Raw genomic sequence first — 25543 nt, forward strand, 5'->3', positions numbered from 1 at the left:
CTAACTTGATTGTCTTTGAGGTGGTATGAAACACCAGATGACTCAGATACCTCTTCTACTGAAAGGTGCTTTCAAAATACCAAAAAAACCTATACCAACTATATAGGAATGACAATGTTATACGCTAAGCAAAAACTGCTTATGTGGAAGACAGTGCAGTGCAGTCAATCCATATAGTCTCATGCTTATTCCACACATAAGTGCCACTACCAGGCTTGGTGAATGCACATATATAGGTAGGTTACAGAGCAGAAGGCTAAGACATTTAGGTCAGAGGTAGTCAACCTTTTTATACCTACCGCCCACTAATCCATCTTTCTTGATGGTAAAATTTTCTTAACTGCCCACCAGTGCTCAACGGGAGGAGGATTCAGCTTGTGCCATAGAACCCCCTACTGCCCACCTAGAATCCACTAGTGGGCGGTAGGCACCAGGTTGACAACCCCTGGTTTAGGTTATCGTTTTTCAAAATACTGCTTTAAATGAGACTTTGTAATGCAGATCTTGTTACATTAAAACTACTGTTTTGGCCTACGGTTTACCTTATACTGTACAATGTTAGCTTTTGCTCTTGTAATCAATACTGCAGACATTGCTGCTGCTCATCTTGAATCTCTGTGCAAGACTTCTCCACATTAAAGCAAAATGAAGCACACCTATGCACCACCAGCTTGCAGCAGCAAGGGAATTACCCTTTGGCACCAGGGGAAAACAGGTGGGTATTTTGAAAGAAGTGCATTGCTGTCTGGATGGATAAGGCAGATACTTCAGAGGCTTTATTCTACAGCAGGGGTGGGGAACATGTGGCCCTCCTGGTGTACTTTGACTCCAGTACCCACCATCTCTTACCATTGGCCAAGCCGCTTGGGACTAAGGACAACAACAACTGGAGGGCACCAGGTTCCCCAATCCTGGTGTACAGCAAACCTCTCAAACCTTAACATAAAATGTGTGACACCCATTGAGATTATCAATGCCAACAATCAAGGTCTAAGCATTATGATCCGCCCAGACTAGTTTTACTGAGACCTCAGAAAGTGGCCTCTCTTTTAGCAGTAGCAGCTTTGAGAGCTCCACTTGAATAGGCACTTGCTCTGGGATCAGCAGTGTCTCTGTCCCATACGTTAGCACTTCACTAGTACAGTGGTACCTTGGGTTACAGACGCTTCAGGTTACAGACACTTCAGGTTACAGACTCCGCTAACCCAGAAATAGTACCTCGGGTTAAGAACTTTGCTTCAGGATGAGAACAGAAATTGCGCAGCGGTAGCACAGCTGCAGCGGGAGGCCCCATTAGCTAAAGTGGTGCTTCAGGTTAAGAACAGTTTCAGGTTAACAACAGACCTCCAGAATGAATTAAGTTCTTAACCCGAGGTACCACTGTATTTTAGGAGCAGAGGCTGCAGTGCAGAAAGGACTCAGGTTTAGGGCAGAGTAGGAGAGAATAATAATTTTCACAATCAAAAATTTGATGGGAGGATTTTTCAGGGCTACTTCTCTCATCATAGATCCAAGAACCATCGAGCAGTATTTAAATATGCTCATCTTATGGAGATTCCTCGTTCCCCGAACCATCCCCATATTCATGTATCCTGTGAATCCCCATTCAAAAAGTACTTAACACGCACAGCATAATATTCAGGAAATCATTACAGGCTTATACCTTTGGCCCTGCTGAATTGTGTCCCGTCCCCCCCTCGCCCTGAGAAATGTCTGTCTTCCTTTGCTGAAAAAGGCCCCCCGCTTCCAACCTAAGCACAGAGCTGGCACTTCCCTAAGGCTGCCTATGAGAATCCCACTCTGCTTTTTAGAGCCCAACATGGCTCTGCGGGACTAAATGGCAAAGACTATTTTAGCTTCTCTGATAAGCAGGCAGAACTGAACACACAGGTAGAAAATCCATAGGGGAGGCAAGAGGCATTTTTACTTAATTGGTTCTGAGAGGAGATGCACATTTAAAAGCAGAGGGAAGTGTTCACTAGGTGGTCCTTCCTTACAAGCTTTTGATAACAAGATGGATTGGAGACAGACAAAACCTAGCAGGAAATCTCTTAATGCAATCATGTGAACCAAAGTAGTACAAAGTGTTATGGGCTGTTCTATCTGGGTGTCTGTTGTTTTAAAAAACCTTTGAAGAGATATTACTATTACTCAATCTAAGTGAGTTTTGACACTCCTACTTGACAATGTTATAATGCAATCATGACCTATCATTCACCTATTATTCATTCATGAATAATTTAAGAGATCTATTCCTTGCTATCAGTACCCCAAAGCTCAGCTCCCCAAAAGCAGCTAGACTTGGTGAAAACATCTCAAATCTGTCTTTGTTGATGGTTTGGTTTTCATCTAGATGAACTGCTCTTTGATTTGGTATGCTTTGGTTCCTTTTCTTTGCTACATCTACTCATTCCTGCTGCTACTTCTGTTATTTTGCATACCAGGTGTCATTCTGTACAATTTGGGTTATTGTTTTTATTATCATTTCCCTATGATATGTTTGCTCTTTTTCTTTTGACTACCTTCTGCTTTTATTTGTATTGCTATGTACAGATAAAAATGTTTGCCTGTCTTTGGAATGCTGAGAAGGGATAATGGTCACTAACTAGAACCTCAGTCACAAATTACACTGTCCATTTTTGATCGCCAAACTGTTTTCCCCTCCAAGTCTCATTCTCCACAATCTTCAGAAGGATTCACCTACAGTCAGTGGCAGAGCTTCATGCTCTGGCACCGGGGGCATGGCTGGTGCACGTCCCGGGGGTGTGGTGCACTGCCCATGGGGCATGGCCTGCTGCCTGCCGGGGTGTGGCGCCCAGCGCGGGGGGGAGGAGCCATGATGGCACCCCACCGGGATCGTGGTGCTGGGGCTCCCGGTGCACTCCCCCTGCCCCACCTCTTTCTCCGCCAGTGCCAACAGTTTGTTGAATAAAATGTCCTCTCAATCAATGTAGAGAACAGGGTAATTTTTGAGATGGTACTTGATGTAGAATGACTCCTAAAGAAAGTCTCGCCAAAAATGACAACAGCACCAGAAAGTCCTTTTCCACCAAGGCAAAGACAGGAGACTACTTCAGAACTCAGTGTGCATGTTGAAGGGATGACAACAGTATCTGGTAAGGTCTAAAGGCCCAGTCTCAGATATAGTCTTAGTTAAAACGTGGGACAATTATTTTGTGATTTTTCTTAAAAGACTCACAACTGCTATAGGAATGCTGTCTGTCTGTCTGTCTGTCTGTTTAATCTAATCTAATCTAATCTAATCTAATCTAATCTAGTTGCTTTATCTTGCCCAAGGCAGGCCAAAGGCCTGCTTATAGAGGAATACTTTTGTTGGTGCCTAAAGATATATAATGATGGCATCAGGCAACTCCCCCCTGTCCTAAGACAGGACAAATAGTATGCCCCTCCCCTTCTAAAGAAATGAGTGGCCATTATTATGCCTACATACTATGCAAGGTCATTTGCTTACAACAGTTATCACACAGTGCATAAAATTAGAGATTTAGGCAAAATGTTAGTGCTCTTAAGGAACTTTTTTTTTAAACCTTTATACTAAATATGCAGTTTTCTTGCTTCAAAGCAGCCTTATATTTATGCATTCATCTGGTAGCAATAGGTGAGAAGGAATGAATGCAGGTGAGTGAGTGGGCTGCTGTATGACAGACAGAGTGCTTCATTCCTCTTCTGCATCCAGTAGAAACCAAAATTCACTCTTCCACAGGCTAAAGCAGGGGTGCAACTCTCTGCATCCTACAGCAAACTAGTAAAGTTTAGGATAGGATAATGTTTGTGAACTTATTTGCAAGGCTGCTTTAAAGTTCTGCCCTAGTTTCATTTCAGCAATACAAGAATATTTCAAACCACATTCATGGACATACAATTTACAGACTTTGTCCTCTTTTGGATGCAATGCCAAACTATGATTTAGCATTATGTGAACAACTCTGGGTGGGCCGTGGGTTAACACACTCCCCCTTCCCAGCATTCCCCCTCCCCCACACTCCCCCTTCCCCTTCTCAAACTGAAGATCAGAAACTTTCACTTCCATTTTCACAAATCCAAACTCTAAACTGTGGTTAATATTACCTATGTGTTGTTAAAACAAGCCATCTTAAACACAGGTTTGAAGTTGGATTGTTGCAGAACACAATCGTTGATGGGACATAACCACCAGTTATGCACTTAGTTAGATTTGGAAGCAAAAGCTCCTAGCACCTAGACGGTAGCAGGAAATAGATGGGCATGATCCTGAGGCTGGCTCAAGATTGTTCATGTTTATCATTATTAGGGTTGCCATATGTCTGGAATTTTCCCTACATATTCGGAATACTGCGGTTGGAAGCAGTGACTGGGTGGAAATCGCAAAAATGTCCAGGAAAATCCCGACATATGGCAACCCATGTCAGCATTGTCATTTTGGGCCATTTTCCTTAAAAATGGCTCCAAAACTTTTGGTTGCTGTGAATTTGTCAGAAAACCTCAACAACTTTTCTGTCTGGATTTTCACTGTTTGAAATATGGCAACCCTAGTATTATCTCTGAATGAGGTCATTGTGTCAAATTGATCTTGAACATGCTATCCCTGAATCTAAATTTGTATCAGAATAAAGCAAAATGGAACAGAGAACAATTGAGAAGCTTATGCTTGGGGGGAAGTTACCAAATTCAATGAAATAGAACCAAATGACAGCAATATGTTGCTAATGTGTTGTATAAGCAATAAAGTTGTATTCCAACACAATGAGCAATACTGTGCAGTAACTTAATCACATCACAACAGCAGCAAGGACTACTAACATATTGGGGAATCTGGAAGTAGCCTGTGTACCTGTCACCAAGTATACAAAAACAGTAACAAGTGAGGTAGACATATATGCGTACAATTGTGTCAATGATATACTTGGTTTTCACAATGCTTTCACCTCTTTCTTTCTTTTTTTAGGTGAAGTTGGGACTGGTATTCTCGGTACATGTGTATAGCCATATCACAGGCTCTACTGCATGCATGGTGATCAGTGTGTGGGTCTAAAACCCACAACATTAACATGAACTCTCCCGAACATCTCTCGCCATATGCTTTACTAATGGAACCTTCATTATGGAATTAGAAAAAAGAATGATCAGAAACTTCTGAAGATGAGAAAAATTCAAGATTTATTTACAAAAGTATTGTAATTTGGTTGAATGCTAAGAAGGATGCTAGATCATAAATAATTGCCTACCACTGAATTAGATTTGAATCTGAAGATAAGTGAGATTGAGGATAATATAAAACTTTTGGAGAATTATTAGATTAAATTAAATGAACGAGATTTAAGAATCTAAACAAGATGATAAATTGCTGGGAAAAGTCTATAATGATGTAAGTGGGAGCGGGAGACGCGAGGGAGTCCAAAGAAGCTTTGAAAATATGTTATGATACAGATTATATTGTTTATTATTTTTGCACCTTGTACTTAAAAAATCTCAATAAATATTTATTAAAAAAAAAAGAGAAAAATGCTTTGTGCCACATTCAACGAACCTGTTGCCCCCTCTGCTCTTCCCATGTCCCCCTATGTCCTCACCAAATTTGCTTTGGGGAGTTGGGAGAACGTAGAGTGAGGAGAGGAATCATTCAATCAAACATGTGAAAATACTTGTGCTGATGTAATGATCTCCTTAGCACTATGATGAATATCAGACTTTATCAATGTGGTATTTTTAAACTTCTGTTTTCCCATTCATTAGTGAATTAAATAGATGTGAATAGGAATGCAGGGTGTTCTATAAAATGAAACCAAGCCCATGCTTGCCTCTTGGGAGTACGTAGTCCAAACCACTGACTAACTGTGCTTACAAGGTCACTGAATATTTCCACAATGCTGTATCAGGTATGGGGTGAGAACTACTGGAGTCACCCGACTTTAAAAATAAAACCTTCAAACGGAAGATGTTTCATTGTTTCAGTAGTTTTCCTGCCTAACACACCCTCAAACCAAGGGCACTGCTGAACCAATAACTCCATGCTGCTAAGCAATACTAAACTGAACAGCAAGATTACAACTGTGGAAATCTGTCAAAACATCTGCTGCTCAAGAAATCTAGCTATGTACCTTAAAACAAAATCAAACATCTTATGCTGTAATGGCAATGTAGCTTCAACCAGAACATTTTTGTTTCTTAGCTGGCTCAATTAAATTTAAATTCAGACTTTTGCATATTAGCAAATTGCAGCCTACCTTAAGAGAAGATGGCTATAAAAATATCACCACACAGAGACCAGCATAAATTACTAAAAACTTGTGTGTGCATTTGAAAGGAAGTTACATACTAATTAAAAATAACAGCCACTCATCTTTCTTATTGTGATGCAGTACATGGAATGTTTGGGGATTTGCGTAAATTTGATGCTGAAAATATTTCTGCAGTGTGCGTTACAGTGTGAATTATGGGATTAGTGTTCAATCAACCAACATAGATGTCAGCTGTTCAGTATACATTTGACTCCTCAAATTATGATACTTAACTTATTTTGCCTCAGTGCTTTATAATCTGTGGTTTTCTAGCATCCCACTCTTGAGGAATCTCTCCCATATTGGTTATTCTGTATTCCTGTGAGTCTACCATAAGAACCTCGGTATCTTAGAGCATTAGTGGCCACATCTACTGAAAATGATTAATGGTCCTCAAAACATTCCCTAGAATATACTCAACAGTCCCCTGCACTGCACAATACAAATGGGGAGATCAGTAGAGGTGGCCATAATTGCCTTTTGTGAAAAGTACTGCTTTATGACTGCCTTAATATCCCTTGAACTGATCCAGTGCCTAATGTTGCTGGATGTACAGCTCAGACCATAACATCTCTATTTTTCTACAACCAAATCAAAGCAGAAACTTGGAAATGTGACCTGCCCTGAGATCTTGTGGTAAAGGGCGGAATATAAATTTTAATAACAACAATGCCCAGCTTGTCCCATGCCATCCAGGCTGTACACCTGTGTCCCACAGAGAGACTTCTCCTCCAAGGAGTATGACTTCTTAGTATTAAATAATTCAGTTCCTGTAAATTTCAAAAGTGTGTTAAGAAACGATAGCAATAGGAGACTACTAGAACTACAATTTGCAGTGTATATCCCTATCTGTATGTTCAAAGTATTAGGCACGTCATCTGTCATTCCTTTTCTCCTAAGTGGATATTGAAACCTTTCTAATTCCATTCATGCAAAACTGATTTTATCATCTCCCTATACCACTACAATGGTGGAAATCTCCCATTATTCCTTCTGGTTTGTACTGGGACTTCCATTTCCTCTCCTCCCCCATCTGCCCAAAAAATCTGCTCTGGAGGGTTCCTCAAACCTACAGAGCTGATTTTGAGGGTGCATAGGGGGTTGGAGAGGACAGAAGAGAAAGTGGAGAGGGTAGGGTCAAGTATATTCCCTATAGTCACAAGGCATCAGCAGACAGAGCATCGTAGTGAGTCAAGTAAAACAAAAATAAGAACAGAATTGGAGTACAAGTCATTTCCCATAACCATGAGAAGTAAAACTTTCATTCCTAGTATGTCCTTCTTGCATCCCCTCCTAACTGCAGTTTAACTAATATGAACCCTAGTTGCTAGCTTCCTGAGATATTGTATGTTTGAAAAGTGTGAAGTGAACCAAAGCTGACAGTTGAAAGTTTATATTTGATTCATCAGAAGCTTTGGGGCAAACAAATGCTTGTAAAGTGACAGCTAATTTTTTCACCCTTCATTTACACCAGTGACATATGACAATCCTTAGTTGATCACCATTGTAGCATTGCCAATGTTACAAAATATGTTGAGCAAAAATGAAACAACCGTACTGATTCAGATTTATTGTGGGTTTGTGAATTTTAGTCATGCCTCCAAGTGCTGTTGTTTTTTTTAAAGTAACGAGTGGTCAATTGATAACCCTTCAACACAAATTATTCCTTCCAAGTGTGAGTCTCCAGAACTTTCAAGCTACATATTAGTAGGAAGGACATGAGAAAAAAAGCATTTGTTATTGGCCTTGGGATATCTTGGAACAGGGAACTATGAACATACATATGCTTCTCATATGGGAAATAATCTACTGTGAGGGCAAAACTATTTCCCCAGAGACTACATATGGTTGTGCCTTAAATATAGCGTGTTATGTTTCAGAAGAGGAGTATTTCTTATTTCTATAGCAGATGGAAAGGAAGTGTAAGGAATATATAAAACCAGCATGCAGAGACATGTCCACAATAACATTCCACTTTTTCAGAATGCAGCTAAAACATAACATTCTCTTGTATGCAAGTTACCTCTGCAATTGTTATTGTTATTGTTATTATTCATTTCATTTCTATACTGCTTTGCATTTTAAAGAAAAAACCCTCAAAGCAGTTTACAACCTACATTAAAGTGTCAAATAAAACAATACAGAACAACAGGAAACAAAAATATTTCAAAATAAAACATTTCAAAGGAAGTAAACTACAGAATGCACATCTAATGCAGCAAACAAAAAATATTATCTTAAACATTTCAAAAGAAAACATTACTAAAGGAAGTCAAACAAAATGCACATTTAAAGCAGCATAAGTAGCAAGAGAGTAAGATATCACAAGCCTAGAACAAGCTGCTTTTGCTGCCAATCCTGCCAATGGTAGTGGCATGACAGGCGGTGGCTGTGGAAGCTCAGGCTCAATGACCTGGGTCTGCACTAAGAGACAGCCAATTATTGATTAATTCAAAGAATTCAAGTATTTAAAAATGCATTGGCCATGATCTGTATGCATGCCTTAGGACTTGGGCATGACCAATAGTTAGTTAGTTAGAATTACTGTACCCTCGTTTCAAACTGTTTTTTTGAAACATACTTGAGTTTAAAAAGCAGCTAATTGTGTAGCATGGGATTGGACCAGTGGCAGCTGTTCAATGAGAAAAATCCCACAAACCACAAATAGTCTATTCCAACACATTGTTTCTCAGCAGATTTTGATTCGCATATTTATATTATGAGAAGGCAGACACAGCCATGAGGCCTAAGAAATGCAGGAAGGTTAAGAGTCAGTAGTGTAAATTTAATTCAAAACAGGATCAGTGCAGGTTGAAAAGCAGATTACTTCTGTGAAACGTATCATTGCTAATATAGGAAAAGTCTAGGGCTTCAGGCTAACTTGGTAGCATACATTATATGATTTCGCTTCTATCTGACAGGTTTTCGGATAATATGCTGGGGTCTTACAAATATGCTGGGGTCTTACAAAAGAAGACAGGGAAATTTCTAATCTTGAGGTCAAAATATATGGGACAATGAAAGTGCACAAGCCACTTAGTAAACTTTTTATTAAACTTCTGTAGGCAGCAGTATTTCCCCACCACCAAAGCTGCTGGTTTCCCCTTTGTGAAACACGCCCATGCTTCTCTTATCAGGACAAATTGCTTAAGGGAGAAAACAATTTTATTGTGAAAATTGTGTAGTTTTGCCCTGAGTTTGGATATAAAGGAATGGATTGTACACAAATTAATCAAGATCTCCCTATAGAAACCATGCGCTCTCTCTCTGGTAGAAGGCAAATAGTCTTAGGTTATTGCTCTCTACACAGACTCTGCACATTTAATTTAGACAAGATGGGGCAGGCATTTATGCTATTGTATCCAGTGTTTCTATGGCTCTAAATTCTACTGCTGAATGTAAGAAAGGGGGGAATACCATGAACAAGTGAGCCTGGTAACGATCACTGCAGGCTAATCAGACTTGACAGTAAATTGCATTTAGTCAAATTAATGTCAGAACTTCAAATTATTTGCAAACATCCCGTACTTTAATGCCCTCAATTTTTACCTCATTCCTCCAATTAAAAAATGAAGCCAGAGGAGCCTAGGGCACTACATGAGGAGAACAGATTTGCTTCTGACAAAGTCTCATTGAATCATTGTTGCACGCCACACTTTTATGGGAAGTTGAGTAGCAGAAAGGAGAAGAGGCAAAAAGTAAAGAAACAAAAATGTAATGGCTTAATGTACCTAAAGAAAGATGTAAAGGGATGGACCTGTGTTGGGATGTGGTACATATTACCCCTCCCATCATGAACTCAGAACTGTTTCTAGTATGCCGATTTTGGTAAACTCAAATAGCAGCTGTTACGTGTTCCTAATAACCAAAAACAGTGCTCAACATTCATTCTCTACCCATGAAGGTTTTTATTTTTTCATTTGGCTTTAAGGAGTGCATTGCTGTACAAAAAGCCTCCGCCAGGCACACTGAACTATATCCTAATTTAAGTTTATAATTTCAGCTATTACCACTATTAACTACATTTACACCCTATCTTTCCCCCAAGAAGCTAAAGGTAGCAAACATTGTTACCCTCTAATTTTCTTCTCAAAACACCCAGTTTAAAGTCCAATTCTCTAATCACCATGCTACAGCTAGAGTGCATAATAAGGACAATGCTACAGTTTTTGGGGTGGGGTGGGGGAGGAGGGATAACCTCTGAGTGAAAAGCAAGGAAAATACAATCTTCATGTTTACTACAGTTTTGACCAATAGGCGCCTAGCCACCGAGGTGCAAATAAGTCACAGTATGGCTTATTATGTCATGTGAACCCAGACCATAAATTGTTTGTTTCAAACAAGCCATGAGCAGTAAGCCAGAAACAAACCAAGAACAAACCTACTATATACTGAACATATGCAGATGACTGAATATAAACAAAGCAAGGGGATTTATATTTTAACTACACCGTGGCATGTGCCACCCATAAACTTGCCTTGTCAAGTTCCAATAGCAGTACCAATACCAACAGGTGTTACTGTGGGATTAGAATTTTGACTGCATAAAGGCTGGTGTGACATTGTCCAATGTGGTGCACTGTGTGTGTTTTAAAAAAAACCTGAGTTGTCTTCTTTGTACATTTCATAATATTTTATTTTTATTTTTAAAAAACTGTTATTAGTATAATCACTAAGCTGTATACCAATATACAACTTGTAAAGAGGCTGCCTCAGGTTGTCCATTAAATCAATGATCAGAGATAGTGACATGTTACTGAATTAATGCAGCCCAATCTTGTAACCTCCTGTTATCAAACAACTGCATGTAGCATTGCTTAGCAGCTAACAACACTAAGCTAGAGAATGAAAGAATCTGAATTCCATTACTGTCTCTACCCAAACAAAATATGCCATTTCGGGAGTAGTGACTTTTCACAGAAAAATGTAGGCAGACTCTAGTTCTAATGCTCTGCAGCTATTCTCTTCCAAGCTGTATGCCACTTGTTCAAAAATGAATTATCTAGGGTGAAATGCATAGAAAAGTATACAGAATGTATATATTATGAAGGTAAAGCTTATAAGGGGAAAATGCATACAGAAATGCATGGAATTCAAATGCAAAATTCTGATGAAGTCTTTTCTTTATTAAAAAAAAACCAGCAGAAAAGGGATGAAACAAACTTAATATTGAAAGCATGCTAAACTGACACATAACAGAAATAGGCACACCTTGAATCAAGCCAGGAAGGGAACATACAACCAGGGCAGATCAAGCAGTATTGGAGTAATATGCTCTGACTGACCTGTTCCAATAAATAACCTGGAGGTGGTGTTTTGTACCAGCTGAAGGTTCTGGACACGTTTCAAGGGCAGCCCCATGAGCATGTTACAGTAGTCAAGGCTGAAGGTGACCAGAACACACCTGATTGTGGTGAATTTTAGGTGAATTACTCTTTTGAAGTGGATCACACAGAGAGAAATGCAAGCTGTAAATTATTTTTGGGTGTCATAGCAATTCCAATATATAGTGATTATTTTGTTGCATGCAATCATGATACTTATTTGGTAATCTTTCTATTTACCACCAACTTCTATTTACCACCAACTTGGTCCTTGTCTGGACATGAAAAGTGGCAAATTGGAAGGGCAGCAGACAGTACTTATCCCTATCTTTATCTAAAACAGAAGTGTTCAAAGTAAGTTTCTACAGAAACCAGAAGGTTGCACTGCCATGTTTCCTTCAGTCTAGTGTAGATCCCAGGTGTCAGCAGCCAGGGCTAGTGCCTACATGCTATTTGGTTTCTAAGGAAGGAAGTTGTGATGGCTGAAGCAGAAATGGCAACTTCCAGGTCCTCTTTTTGAAAAAGAGTTTGCAAAGGTACTTCTTCCAAACAAGAGGACAGAGGAAGCCTACTGTTTCACCTTTCCATCTCTTCCCCAGAGTCTAATCACACCACTTCCTACACACACCATGCATGATTGTGAGTCCCCACTTGTCTATCATATGCCCAACATCCTAACTAAAAATGAAATATTATTTACATGTGGTAGCTATAGTTTTCACAACATGACATCTTTTCTCAACCATCATATCAGCACTTATTTTGGAAACTGTTTTCCCCACAACAGATGCATAACTCTTGAGTATATTCACGAGGAAGCCAATAAAGTAGGAACTTTAAACAGAACAAAAACAGCATTTGTCTGGCTCTGGTAAAATGCGTTTTACACTAATATTACTTTCAATGCCTGAGATATTTGATCCTGTCTGAGGAAAGCTATTTCTGATGCTTTTCTTTTTTTAAAAGAAAAACTGGACAGCATCAGGAAGGTGTGTGCGCATGTGCTTCACCTAATTTACCTTCTTCCATAAAGCAGGACATATATTTCAAGCACTTGTCCAGCTTTTCTTTGAAAATTTACAACAAAAGATTATACATCCTCTTCAGACATCTTGCCCCACTGCTGAGCTATTGTTATAGTTCTAAGCAGTAAGAAAAATTGTGCAGTATCTTGGATAGTTCAACCCAGAATCTCACATAATTCAGCCTACGTTCTATTTTTAAAAATCCCAACTTAATTTTTATTATTGCTAAAGCAATTAGCCTAATAGTCTATCTGGCAAAGTGCAACCCATTACCTAACATGCGTTGCTAGCCTCTGTGACAGTGAGATTTAATGCAACCCTTTTGATCTGTGCCAATCCTTAAGAACCATATAAGCTCACAAACACATTATTCAGTTTAACAAAAATCTGAAAAATCTGTGTTGGCAAAATATGAAATGAAGCAACAGATTTTTCTAGAGAATTCTTTCCCAACTGGCTTATACTGTCTGAACCCTTTGTGAAATCTAATAAGTAGTTTTGGACTATGAACTATGTAGCTAACATGCATATGCTTAGATTCTGGACTAGGAAAAAGAAATTGACTTTCAAAAGTGAATTCCTTTTGTTGCAGCTTTATTCAGTTATGAAAACCAAAAGCCAGATGTGAAAAACTACTAACACTGATGAGGAAAATAAGGGGGGGGGTGGCATTTATGATTCTTTATTTTCTTATTTGGCTAAAACTTAAATCTGTTAAGCATGTATATATTGTAACAGATAATGGAAGAATTATGAACTAAGCTGTTACTGAAAAAGGTACCCTTAAAGGCATCACTATGAAAGAAAAAATGGATTCCACCAACCACTTTAAAATAGGTGCAGAAGCAATGTTAGGCTTTCTTGTGAACATCAAACTGCTCTGGGGTGTAGAGAACAGAGTTGCCGTGATTCAATCCCTGAAATGTGTTCTTTAAAGTCAAAAAATACTATAAATGAAAATCAGAATTGGAATGATGCCCTTTATATACATATATAGGTTGAACTAGCCATCCATGGAACTAAACTAAAACTCTAAAGAGAAACATATTCTGTTGCTTCCAAGAAATGTAGAAACTTGCACAGGGATCATACCATAAAAATTTAATCTTACAATCCTTGAGGAAGAGATCACTTTAAACGAAGTGCAGCATGCAAACATGCTACTCTTGCTACACAAAGAAGCAGTTGTAATCCTTACACTTCTACCAAAACCAAAAGGAAAGTATTTGTAACTCAAAATATCCCAATGAAAGAATGTAACCAACATCCATTTTTCTGTCATGACTACACAGCCCTTTATTTGGGGTTATATACCATGTACTATATGGGAGCTGTCCAGGGTATTGAAAGTAATTATGGGTATGGAAAGGGCTTAGGGAAGATTCTCATGTCACTGTTCTATTTTCTGAAATTGATTATTCTGTAATAAAAAGCACTGCAGCAAGAAAAATGGTCACACAAGTACATGGTTCCTAATGTGTGCAAAAGTTACACCTGACACCCCATTCTTATTCAGCTATGCAACCTCATGAACAACTATGCAAGAATCTGCCTTTAGGTCAGATAAGCTGCATCAAGTATTTGGGTTCAAAACTTCCCACTTCAGAAAGATCCTGAAGAAGGAAATGCAGAATAGCCCAAAGCTTGGAGCACTTCTTAACAGAACTAAAGTAATACAGTAGATTACTTTCTTCTGTAGCCAGGAGTTAAACAGTAGCATGTTAACTGCCAAAAATTAATAAACCATACACTTAACAGTGCTTTGTTTATTAAAATATTTAACATGTATTTATGTCTGCCAACATTCATTAAGACACGAATATATCGCCACATTATTATTTCAGAAGAGGTATCTAAAATATGCTGGAGAAAGTTATCTAATCATTTGCACTGGATGGGACTAAGATAGTAAGATACTTGTTAAATTGGTTCTCTTTCTTTTGAAACTACTGGATATGGGCATTGTGACAGTCATTGTTTATAAGGAAAATGCCTGGCAAATGTATCCATGTTCCTTTTATTTCATTTTCCTGCTTTGTAAAATATAAAGTATAACTTCCTAAAAATTCAAGGTGGCAGCAATAATGGAGTCCCAATAAAGACAGGTGTGGTCTTAAGTCTGAAATAGAGGAAATTTAAATTTTAAATGCATGTAAGAGGCTTAGAAGGAGCAATTATAAATAAGTTGTCCCCTACATACTTTCCCCCTGACAGTATGAATGATACTAACAGTTTGTATAGGTGTTATTAATTCCAGTCATCCACCACTTACAGAATAGTCATTAACTGTAAACAGTTAATATTTTGTTAATCTTCCTAAATCTAACTCTTAGTGAAGGCTACACCTTTAAGTGAACAAATAAACACTACTCTGATTATTTAAGAAAAGCACTACCTGAAGTGGTTAACCCTAACGAGATTTTGTGAAAGACTAAAGCCTAGTCCACTTTGATAGCTAAAAGATTTGAGTTGTCTCCATTTCAAAAGAAATTTTACTTGTTTTGCATGGCTAGTGTTTTAACATGTTCAGGAAGGGATATCTGACCAGTTTTCAAACTCTGGACCTGCAGGTAATTCTGAAATTAGATACTGACCTTTCCTGAAAAATCAGCAAAGTGAACAGAGAGAGATTCCTATGCTCAAGCTTCTTTAAGCAATTCAAAATCCTTTGCATCTGCCTTTAGGAAGGTGGAGACTGACAAAAAAGTCTACTGTGATTAAGGATTTGCAAATGTGTGGTTTACATTTTCTATGAAAATGGACTAAAGGGTGATAACCCATCATTTTAGGATGCTGAACCTTTGCTTCTTCCATAAAATGACTTCTTAAAGGAAGTTGGCATGTTAATAATTCAAACTCAGCAAGGATCCCCTTGGTAAGGATCTATTCCTTCCTAGTGCTGATGAATGATTGAGCCTAATTTAGCTAAGTGCTGACAGGGCCAACTAATGTTCAGCAACAATGATTGCATAAACAATGTTGTGCTTTAAGAAGCTATGAATACCAAGGCAAGGATACCTATTATGTAATTTAACCAGAATGGCCAAAGCTTATTCTGTTTTGAACTGTCCTGTCCATAGATATCAGGAAGTATTGGGAATGGGTTCTTAAACAAAAAACAAAAACAAAATAGTTGAGATCCATCCTACATATGTGAAATGGGTTAGAGAGGAAAGGACAGGAGTTTGCTTCTGCAATACTTAGTAAAGAATGCATCTTTACCAGCTGAAGCAGCAGCATTTAAACAAGCCCCCAAATATACATGCATATGCAATCATTCCAGCAACATAATCTCTAGCCTGCAGGTTGCTGAAAATGTTCAAGGAGTTAACAACTGCAGAAAGAATTCAAACATTTTTCTGTCGTTCATTTCCATCGGAAGCTTTTAGCTCAACTCTCAAAGTAAGACGAATCTACTACCCAGGTGTCAACACAGCTTCAGTTTAACCCTTCATCTAGAAAAGCTTTCTTGATGTTCTTTCTATGAGTTTGGGATTTTTATGAATTCATAGGAGAACCTGAACTCCCCCCCCCCAAAAAAAAGATTTTGTGTGTGTGTGTGTGTGTGTGTGTGTGTGTGTGTGTTATGTCCGTACTCATCCAGACAATCAAAAGAATTCAGCCTTGCCTTCCATGTGTTTAATTTGATCTGACAGTGTTGCATAAACTGCTTTATCTGAGATCCAAATAATGCAAATATATATCTGTATTGTACAAAACAAGTTTCAATTTGCTTTCCAAAAGGTAAGCTCTGCAAGTCCCAATAAAACTTTGTAACTTTTTCCAACAAAGCTACTTACCAGGAAGCGAACATCATCAAAGCCATTGAGAAGCAGTTTGCTCTCATACTGCTGTAAGCCGATGGACTCCAGCCACTCCCCAACACTCTGCTCCAGCATCCGTGAACCTGACGAGAGAGGAATCGGCAGACGCTTGAAAAAGGAAAACCCATTAAGGCGGTAGCAGCGGCACTCTGAGGAAGACAGGTGGCATTGCCACATCATAGTCATTACCATAAAGAAGCCAAACCAAGGCCAGAGTACAACAATTAGCTGACAGACAGTTCCTCTTCTGTACACAAACCATGAACAATAAGCTTCTGTCCTGTTCAAACTAGAGTGTTAATCGGTCTCCCGGTTATACTCAAACAAACTCTGAATCCAAGCTGTTTAGAACCATTCCTGGGGCCAAGGCATCACATGCACTGATTTTCTGGCTCAAGTGTGCTCCTTGCCAGGCAAAAGCATCCCAAACCTCACAAGACTCCTGGGTCAGCTCCTTGTTTCATCTGAGGGGGCTGAAAACTTTCCAAGGCATCATTCCAAGCCAAGGCTACAAGGACGAGAGACAAGAGAGGGCCAGCTCACAAATAAACACAGCCCAGCAGATGCTTGCATCCATGCAACTTCAGATGCATTACCTTGTACAACAGGCCAGTAAGGAAGACTGTTAGCACTGGAGGTGCAAAGCAGTTAGAGAGAAAATACATCTTCATGCAGCTGAGAGAGACAAACAGACACGATGGGTGTTCAGAAAAGCAGCAGCAGCCAGATTAGTGAACAGCTGTCCAAAGGAAGACATGCAAGACAAATAAAAACAAAAACAAAAAACACAAACTGCAGTAGAAGAATAAAGATTTATACTTTTTTTTCCCCAACAGTCCCGGAACAGGCAAACCATGGTACGGGCTTTTCTTTGTTATTTTATTATAAGGAGTGGAAGCATGAGGGACAACAAGCCTGAGCTTGTAAGTCCTGCCACTGTCATTTTATCACCTATCCAGATGCATGACATCCTGACAGCCGGTATTGACTGATCTGGGCTGGGAACCAGCGTCAACATCTAGACTGGAACAAATAAGTATACCGGAGCATCCAGTCTGAGCAAAAAGATAAATGGTCAGCTCATTTTCCACCCAACATGCCTGCTCCTGCCAGTTCTTTGTTGACTTGTATTTGCCCGTCCTTCATTTTCTTCCACTAAAGGCAAGTACTACCTTCAAATTCCTTACTGAGATAACGAACAGCTTTCAGAACAAAGCATCTTAGCTCGTTGGTTTAAGGGGGTGAGGAAAGCCAAGCAAGATGAACACGCCCCCTCCCCTTTTCTCCGCAGCAGATAGGGTTAGATATGTCCTGGCACCTCCTTTCAGCCGGTTAGTCAGAAATAAATTCTTCCAAGAGCCCCATAGAAGCTATATGGAATGCCTCTTCTTCCCTCCACACATCAGAGGAGAGTCTAGGAACTTGTTACTTTCCCTGTGCAGAACTGGTGATATTTGATGAAGCAAGGAAAGTTCAGAGCCCACGTCTTTGCAGTCCTCAGAGGAATTGCTATGCAAGTCACGCAGAATTTTCTCAGTCTTCCTAGCATGTCCGTCACTGAAGGGCATTTGCAAAATATTGATGAAGACACCGGGGTTGCAGTCTTTGAACCCTGTGGTTATCAGAAGTTCTGAACATCCTAAACTAGCCTCCACCCCTTTCTTTCCAGACTGCCTACACAATGCAGTGCTGGCTATTATCTGAACAATCGAGGGGTTAGAGATCCTGTTACGCTGGCCTTCAGAAAAGATCCTCTGTTAAGCAAGTCAGTGTTAATGAGTGCTCAGGAGCTGGCCAGCCTTCTTAATGCATACTGCAGCACAAGGGATGCAGCACTCACAAAAGATTTCCTCCTCCCTTCTCTGACAAAGCCTGGGCAAAGGGACAGCATCTATATCCCCAAATTCCAAGCAGCAGGCTCTTGCTGGCCAGAGATTCTTTCCTTATCCAGGGCTGATTCCTTTCTACTCCATAAGCAGGCAAAAGGACTCTGGTATTTTCCCAGGCAAGCATGTGTCCCTTTCAGAGAGCTGCAGCAGACTGCTTTGTCTAAAGGCAGCAAGCTCCACACTTGCAACGTCTCTCGCTCTCTCACTGGCTGTTCCCTCCCCTCCCCTCATGCTCACACCCCTCCCAGCAGAAGCAGTGATCAGGTTTCAGAACAGAAGCTGGCAAGGGAGAGAGAAATAAGACGGCAGCTTTGAAATATTCAAATTTCAATTTCAAAATTTATTTGATTACCCTGAGCCATGTGGTGTGGTTTTTCAGCATAAAACGGATACAGTATGTGGGGATTAATTTATCAGACGTGAGCTGAGATTTTCAGATACTGAAAGGTAAGCATGACTGAAGGGAGTCAGACCAATTGGAAACAAACATATTACACCAGCTTTCTATATGCCTGCATGTAGCATTTGCTTCGTCTTGGATTATTAAAGATGCTTTGCCTCCACAGATCTGATCTGATACTGTAGTTATTACACCGAAGGCAACTTTTGTGAAGCTACTGGGGAACAGAATTACCATTGTGGGTGGATGAAGAAGTCAAGTTACTAAACTCTCTCATAATTATTTGGGAGCAGCAGCGTACAAGGGCCCTGAAAGTTTTTAGCTTGGATGTTCGAAAACCAGAGCCAGAATACATGCAAAGGCCCTAAGCAGAGTTTTAGTAGTAAGTACAGTTTCCAACACCTAACTATTGGAATATAAAGTCAAAATCAAAACACAACTCCATTTCAAGTTTGAGAGTCTGAAGAAATTGTTTATGTTGTGATACTGATGAAGACAGCCAACGTAGTTCCATAGTTTTCCACTTAAGTCTAAAGTGTTTTGCATTTGCATAGCATGGCAAAAGAGAATTAAGCTAGAATTTGACAGTTGGAACTAGTTTGCCAAATGAAATTATCCTCCCTCCTCATGCACTGTTCTGGGGGTTCTCCCACCCACCCCAAGCCAATTTTGGAGATGCTGTGTGGAAAGCCCTGTTGCCCAAGAAGAAGCCCTTGCATAGGGCTTCTGCTAAAAGAATCCTACCCTCTGTGTTTAACTAGGGACAGCTCACTCAGGCAGCACCAAAACATTTTGGCCACCAGGAAGGCTATTACATTAGTTTAACCCTGAGCACCTTGGATTTGGTAGCAGTTTATTATAATGGGATTGCAACCCTTTGGCTGCAAAGCAAAATGACCTTGATAATTATCAAGACTCTGTACCTTCATGTTTGTACATCACAATAAGACTATGGCTACTGGAGAAACCACTCATTCATTTTGGGCATGTGCCTAGACATAAACAGACAGTATCTTGATACATGGTCTGCATCAGAGAATGCATTTAGTGCATTTAAAGCAAACTTGAGTGCTAAATTGAAAACATATCAACTACAGCCACCAAGAAAAGGCTAGACCAGGGGCTCTCAAACATTCCACCTCCAGGGCCTGCTTCAGATAGCTGGAAATTACTGAGGTCCACCAGTTACAAAATGGTGGGGCAGGGGCAGAGCCCATCTCAAAATGGTGGCAGAGAGAGGCAGTTTGGCATAATCAAGTGGCAATTACTGACATCATTTTCTACAAATATATAACTCATCTTTGGAAATTGCTAAATTATTTGTCACAGCATTTTCATTGTGGTGAAGAGTTTCATAGCTCAGGTTTCCTCAAGCTAAGCACAGACATTTGCTCTGGAGGTATTGTAGCCTCCTCATTTTAGGTAGAATTTGCTGATTCAGAGGCTCTAAGTGAAGAAGACTTACTCTTTTATATTTTTTCCCATCTCACCTCCACATGCCTCTATTTTTAGTCATGTCCTGTAATTTCTTCTCCCATTCTGCTTTCACACACAACTGGACCTTAACCCTACCCCTAACCTCAGCATGCCAGCTTCTTCCTGGTCCTCTTTCATTCATCCTTCCTCTAACAGCTCTCCTCTCTTATTCATTTCCTTTCTATTCCCATTTTATTTATTATTAATATTCATTAACAACAGCATTTTATCTTGGTTTCTCATTTCCTTCAACACCTCCCTCTGGCTCTTTCTCCTCAGAGGAGGGAGACATTCATTCCCTCCTCCCTCACTGTACTTCTGCTTCTCAATCACTTGTACTCAGCATGGGTGCTGGCACTAGTCCAACCAAATGCAGTGGCATGGCTAGGGGGTAGGGCAGGCATGTGAGGAGGCCTTGGACAGGCTGTGGCACTGAGGCCACTAGTGGATCCTAGTCGGTGGTTTGGGAAACCATTAGTCTGTACCAATCTGTACCAAAAGGAGAACATTGGTGCCAATTGCCAATCCTCAAAAAGAACGATAAGGTATTAACTCACTGCACTGAATAATACTGTCAGCTTTACTATAGTGTTTAAAATAATGAACTGGATGCAAATTGCAATGAGCTTTTGTGCAGCAAAATACAGCACATTTTAGCTATACTGTTTAACTAGCTACCAAATTCTCTCTAATGCAACAAGACTTATGTAAGCAAACTGACGTTGCAGTGGCCACTCATTCTTCTCTGGCTTTGGGTAATAAAATGACGGATGAAATCACTGTAAAACCAGCACACTATATACAACCTCTCCATGCCAAGGGAATCCTCTCCTGCAAGAAAACTGCAGCAAAGAGAGGGTTATTTTATGCCATGAAGCCATTTTGCTCCAACACAGTAATTTTTTCAAGTAGAAGGGTAAGAATATTAAGTGGATTAACACCAGATGGAAAGTATACAAACCTTACATTGCAAATAGAGGCCCGAGGCAAAGTTGTTGCAGAAAAACAAATGCTTTTGTTTTCATGTAGCAGACCCCTTTTAAAGATATGTTTCTGAGGATGTGTTGCCCTTGTAATAGATTTCTTAATCAGTGGTGCTAGTGAAAATGTTCATGGACAGGATCCGTGAGCACATTTCTACTGGGACAGAATGCTCACTCTTTGTAAAGCTTTAGAATCCCATCTTGGCAGTAGCAGTTTATATTGAACAGGGCATCCGCACATCCCAAAGGAAAGAAAGGCCTACAGCCTCTGCCAAAGTCTCTGCAAGAAGACCCCAAGCCTTTTAAATTTAAAGGTTGGTTACCCCAGTCACTGGTACATGAACAGAGACAAGGGACATCCATAAGAGACCCTTTCACACATAACCCCAATGTGTGGAAGGAAAAGGAAGACTGTGCCTGCTGCCACCATTATTTAAGTGGATCCTGGCACCAACTCACATGCTGCTCAGAACATAGGCAAGGGGGCTGTGTGCATGCAGACTTTCTATATCAGCAGGAACTCAGCTGCACATGTATAGGCATCCCTTGCCATAATTCCGTTTAGCATGTCCCCCTCCGCCCTCCATGCTTTGAGTATACCTGTAGACTTGTGAATAGCCCTTTGCTCACTTCTAATTTTAGAATTAAAGGAAAAGCAAACCCTAGGAATTCAAGTCTTTGAAGTGAGATCGGAAATGACGAAACAAAAACTTGATGAGCAACACCGGGAAGTTCTAACTGCCAGCAGTCTAAGTGACACTGAACAACAGAATATAGAGTGTTATGGCCCACACAAGCAGGAGAGGGGACAACCCATTTCTAATGGTAGTACTCAGTAGAAGAAGCAAGTCTCATTTGATGGCCCACACATAAACATGTAGCCTAAAGGCTAAGCTACTGGGAGTGGCACAGTTCCAAAGGCCTCAGATCAGTTCCTTCCACTAGGCAATTGTTATTTCTACTATGTAAAAAGAACCACTTTCAGCAAGGCTGAATGCTATGCAGTATTTCCTGGAATGTTCATTACTCCTGTATCAGAGGATTATGACTATGAACACAATGGACCCTTCCTCCACTTACATTGTCCATTAATAAAAACATGTATCCCAAAATGCCCTTAAAAGCAGATGACAAATTTAAGCGCACAGCTACACATTTGCAATATTTATCCAATTTAAGGGAGTAAATTTAGGTAAGTTGAAAAGATTGCTGCAGGCAGGCAAGCAGGGAGGGAGGGTTTCTTTATGTGAACAGGACCAATTACTGAGCCTCTTCAGAAAGGGGCATAATATGCTGAGGTGGGAAATCCAATCCAAAGAACAGCCTGATAGTTTCTTTTGAATCTTAAACTAATTTGAAGATGATTCCTTATGTTGAACTGGTTACAGAATAAGGAGAGAAAGGATCTGCTTTGACTGCAGCTCCAGCAAATTTCCTTCATATAACCTTTATTCTACAGTCACATAATCAGATCAGGTCATTTTATAGGAAAATTGAATGACTCCCAGTAATGTGCTCCAATAATGGCATACACTTTCTGTGGACACACACGAGACTCCTATTTCACTCCTCCTTTAGCCAGCGCAAGCAACAAACCTTAATCCGTGACTTAGCATTACATCCAAACCAGGAATGATTGTTTGTTTCACTCCAAATGAACCAAGATGTTATGCCAATATTTGTTCTTGGCTTACCAATCATGGTTCATTGGAAGCAAAACAAATCTTGATCCCCAGGTAGGACATAATGCGAAGGCAACGATTGTAGTTAGTTGCTCCCACTTGCTGGAAGGGAGAATTGAAGAAGGAATGTCCGCATTCACAGTGAACCATTGGCTGTAGTTTATTGTAACATATGAATTGAGCCAGCAAGAACAAAAGGTTGCTGATAAATTCGTATTTTTAAATAAACAAATAATCAGAACAGCATTATGGAGTGCCGGCTGGGGGATGACTGACGATGACTGACAGAAGCAAATTATATATGGCAGTCAAATGCAGCTCTGATCTGTTTTAGTTTAACTGATTTGGCAGAAAGTGCATTTTTCTGCATCAACCAAATTACAGAAAAAGCAATTCTGCCAAACAAGGAAGATCAATGAACATAAACACACTGGTCTTCTTTAATACCCACATTGAAATAAGTGACTCTCACCTTGCAGTCTTTTCTGCATAGATTACTAGGTGCTTGGCCTGTATTGTATTGCTTGTGTAGAAGATCCTATAAATTTTTTTTATATAAGCTATTCTATTAACATATAGGTCAACGCAACACTTTTGAAAAGTCTGTGGCTTTTGAAAAGATGAGGCTTCTAGGTTCATGTATAGCACTACATATTTGTTTCTATGTTGTCTGCTACCAATATGAAATATATACCCAGCTAAATACTTATATTGTTTGGCCTGGCATGGATTATTTTTTTTAAGTTCTCAACCGGGGGGGGGGGGGGGGAGTTTTTAAAGTGAATGGTGTATTTATTGCTTCATCTTAGAAAAATAACCTATTTCCAAAATGCATTCTTTAAGAGTTCTTTATGTTGTTATCTTTACTTGTTGTAAAAATAATTTGCTTTATAATGTAAAAAAAAAAAAAAGTGGAAACTGCAACAAGATGTTGCGGTGTACGCTCCCTCCTAATACAAGTTCTCTGTTCAGAGGTCCAGCCAGCCATTTCATCCAAACAGGGCATGCCACATTCTCTCTCCTCCTGCTTTTTTTCTTTGAAAGGATATCCAGCATTCCTTGGTTACTGAATATGATCAGTCCTCACTGGACTGTTTCTGTGGTTTCTTCACCACTTTAGGCTCATTTTAAAGATTTTTTTTAATGCTTCTGGAAACCTGGGTGGGGCAAGGGGGTATAACAGCCTTCTCTCTGAGGACCTGTGGGGTTATCAGAACTAAGCGGTAGCTTACAGCTTGTTGCTGTATTTCAATCCACATTCTTACTTCATGCTTCCATTCCAGTTGTGGAAGTAAATGTGTGGGTTTTTTTATTTTATTTTAGCACCCTTTAATGAGCTGTAAAAACTTGGAACATTTCTGGTAGTTTTCTGAAAAGCAAGTCAGTCTGCTGCAGCACCTCTGAATGTTTTCATGTTTTTGCCATGGGCTGTCACTGCTGCTTTGTTCTGCATCACATTTTTGAAACACCGTACTAAAATATTCCATAAGCTGCCACAAGGTTTAACCAAAGATGAACTCTTGATAATTTAAAAATCACTTATTCTCTACTCCTTATATGAGGAAGTATTGCTGAAAAAACCTTGCTATTCCCCTTCCTCTTGCCCCAGACTACAAGACTCCTTAAAGCAATCTGATGAAAATGGTGCTTTAATTACTACAGCAAAGCTTTTTCAATGACTTGAAGATGCCACCTTCAGGACTTCATGTTGCTACAAATTAATGTTGAAGGCTTGAGAAGATGGGGGTGGGAGTAGAATTAGGATGCAGTCTTCCACCTTTGTCAGAAAGTCTCAGTCAAGGTTGCCCACGAAAGAAGGCAAGGGATTGAGGAAAGAGGTATAAAAGGCATCTTTTCCCAGGGCAAGTGGGGCTCTGGCTCATATACATGCAAGAATCAAGATCCAGAAAGTGATTTTTCATGAATGAAATCAAGCCAGGAAATTATCAGACATATGGGCCCTTTATACTGATGGTTTAAGGTTGCTTGAAAAGTGCTTTGTGTCCCACCCTCTCCTCTCCCCTTTCTCCTCTTTTTTTACAGACAGTATTTTTTTTTCTGAATATTTAAAATGTCTAAAAATGCAATATAAAAACTATACAAAGGGAAGGGGGGAAAAGAGCAAAATAGACCTAAATAGAAAAAAGGCAGCAGATAAAACTACAAGGAATCCATTGTACTGTATCTTTTTTAAGCCCTGCTCTTGCTGCATCTCGCACTGTAGTCTCTTTTTGCCTAACCCCGCCAAAAATTGTAAACTCTCTGAACACAGAGCCATTTCTGTTGTGTGCAGCACATAACAAAATATAGAGGCGCTTCCTTCCTCAACAAGCCTTTTAAGTGGAGATCTATATCCTAGTCTGAATCTGTACTGGATTTAAAGCTATTTTCATATATGATTTTTTTTGTGTGTGTGTGTGCAATCATTTTGAGATACTTTATGGTTAGTAATTCATGAAACAAATATCTAAATAAGTGAAGGAAGGCAAAACTGGGGTCAGATAAAATGTATGGTATGAGCAGCAGTGAAAGTTGAGTTGTAGTAAAGGGGGAGGGGTAGCCAGTCCATTAAATTAAGCATGAGGGGGGGTAATCTAGTATCATGAAAGCTTGCTTTCTCTTCTCCCTCATACATCTCTAAACCCCACACCCCCAAATTTAC

The 25543-nt window shown here is 39.7% G+C and overlaps 1 protein-coding gene across 12 annotated transcripts in view; it reads right to left on the minus strand.

The window, feature by feature from the left end:
• Nucleotides 1–25543, minus strand: part of ANKS1A (ankyrin repeat and sterile alpha motif domain containing 1A) — a 119015-nt gene that overhangs the window by 20703 nt on the left and 72769 nt on the right. For all 12 annotated transcript variants that reach the window (XM_079980847.1, XM_079980844.1, XM_079980840.1 and 9 more), the window contains one exon: nt 16428–16534. In XM_079980847.1, coding sequence (XP_079836973.1) covers nt 16428–16534 — 107 coding nt within the window. The remainder of the gene's footprint in view (nt 1–16427; nt 16535–25543) is intronic.

This window comes from Podarcis cretensis (genome assembly GCF_951804945.1).
Source record: "Podarcis cretensis genome assembly, chromosome: 6".
In the NCBI taxonomy this organism is placed as follows: domain Eukaryota; kingdom Metazoa; phylum Chordata; class Lepidosauria; order Squamata; family Lacertidae; genus Podarcis; species Podarcis cretensis.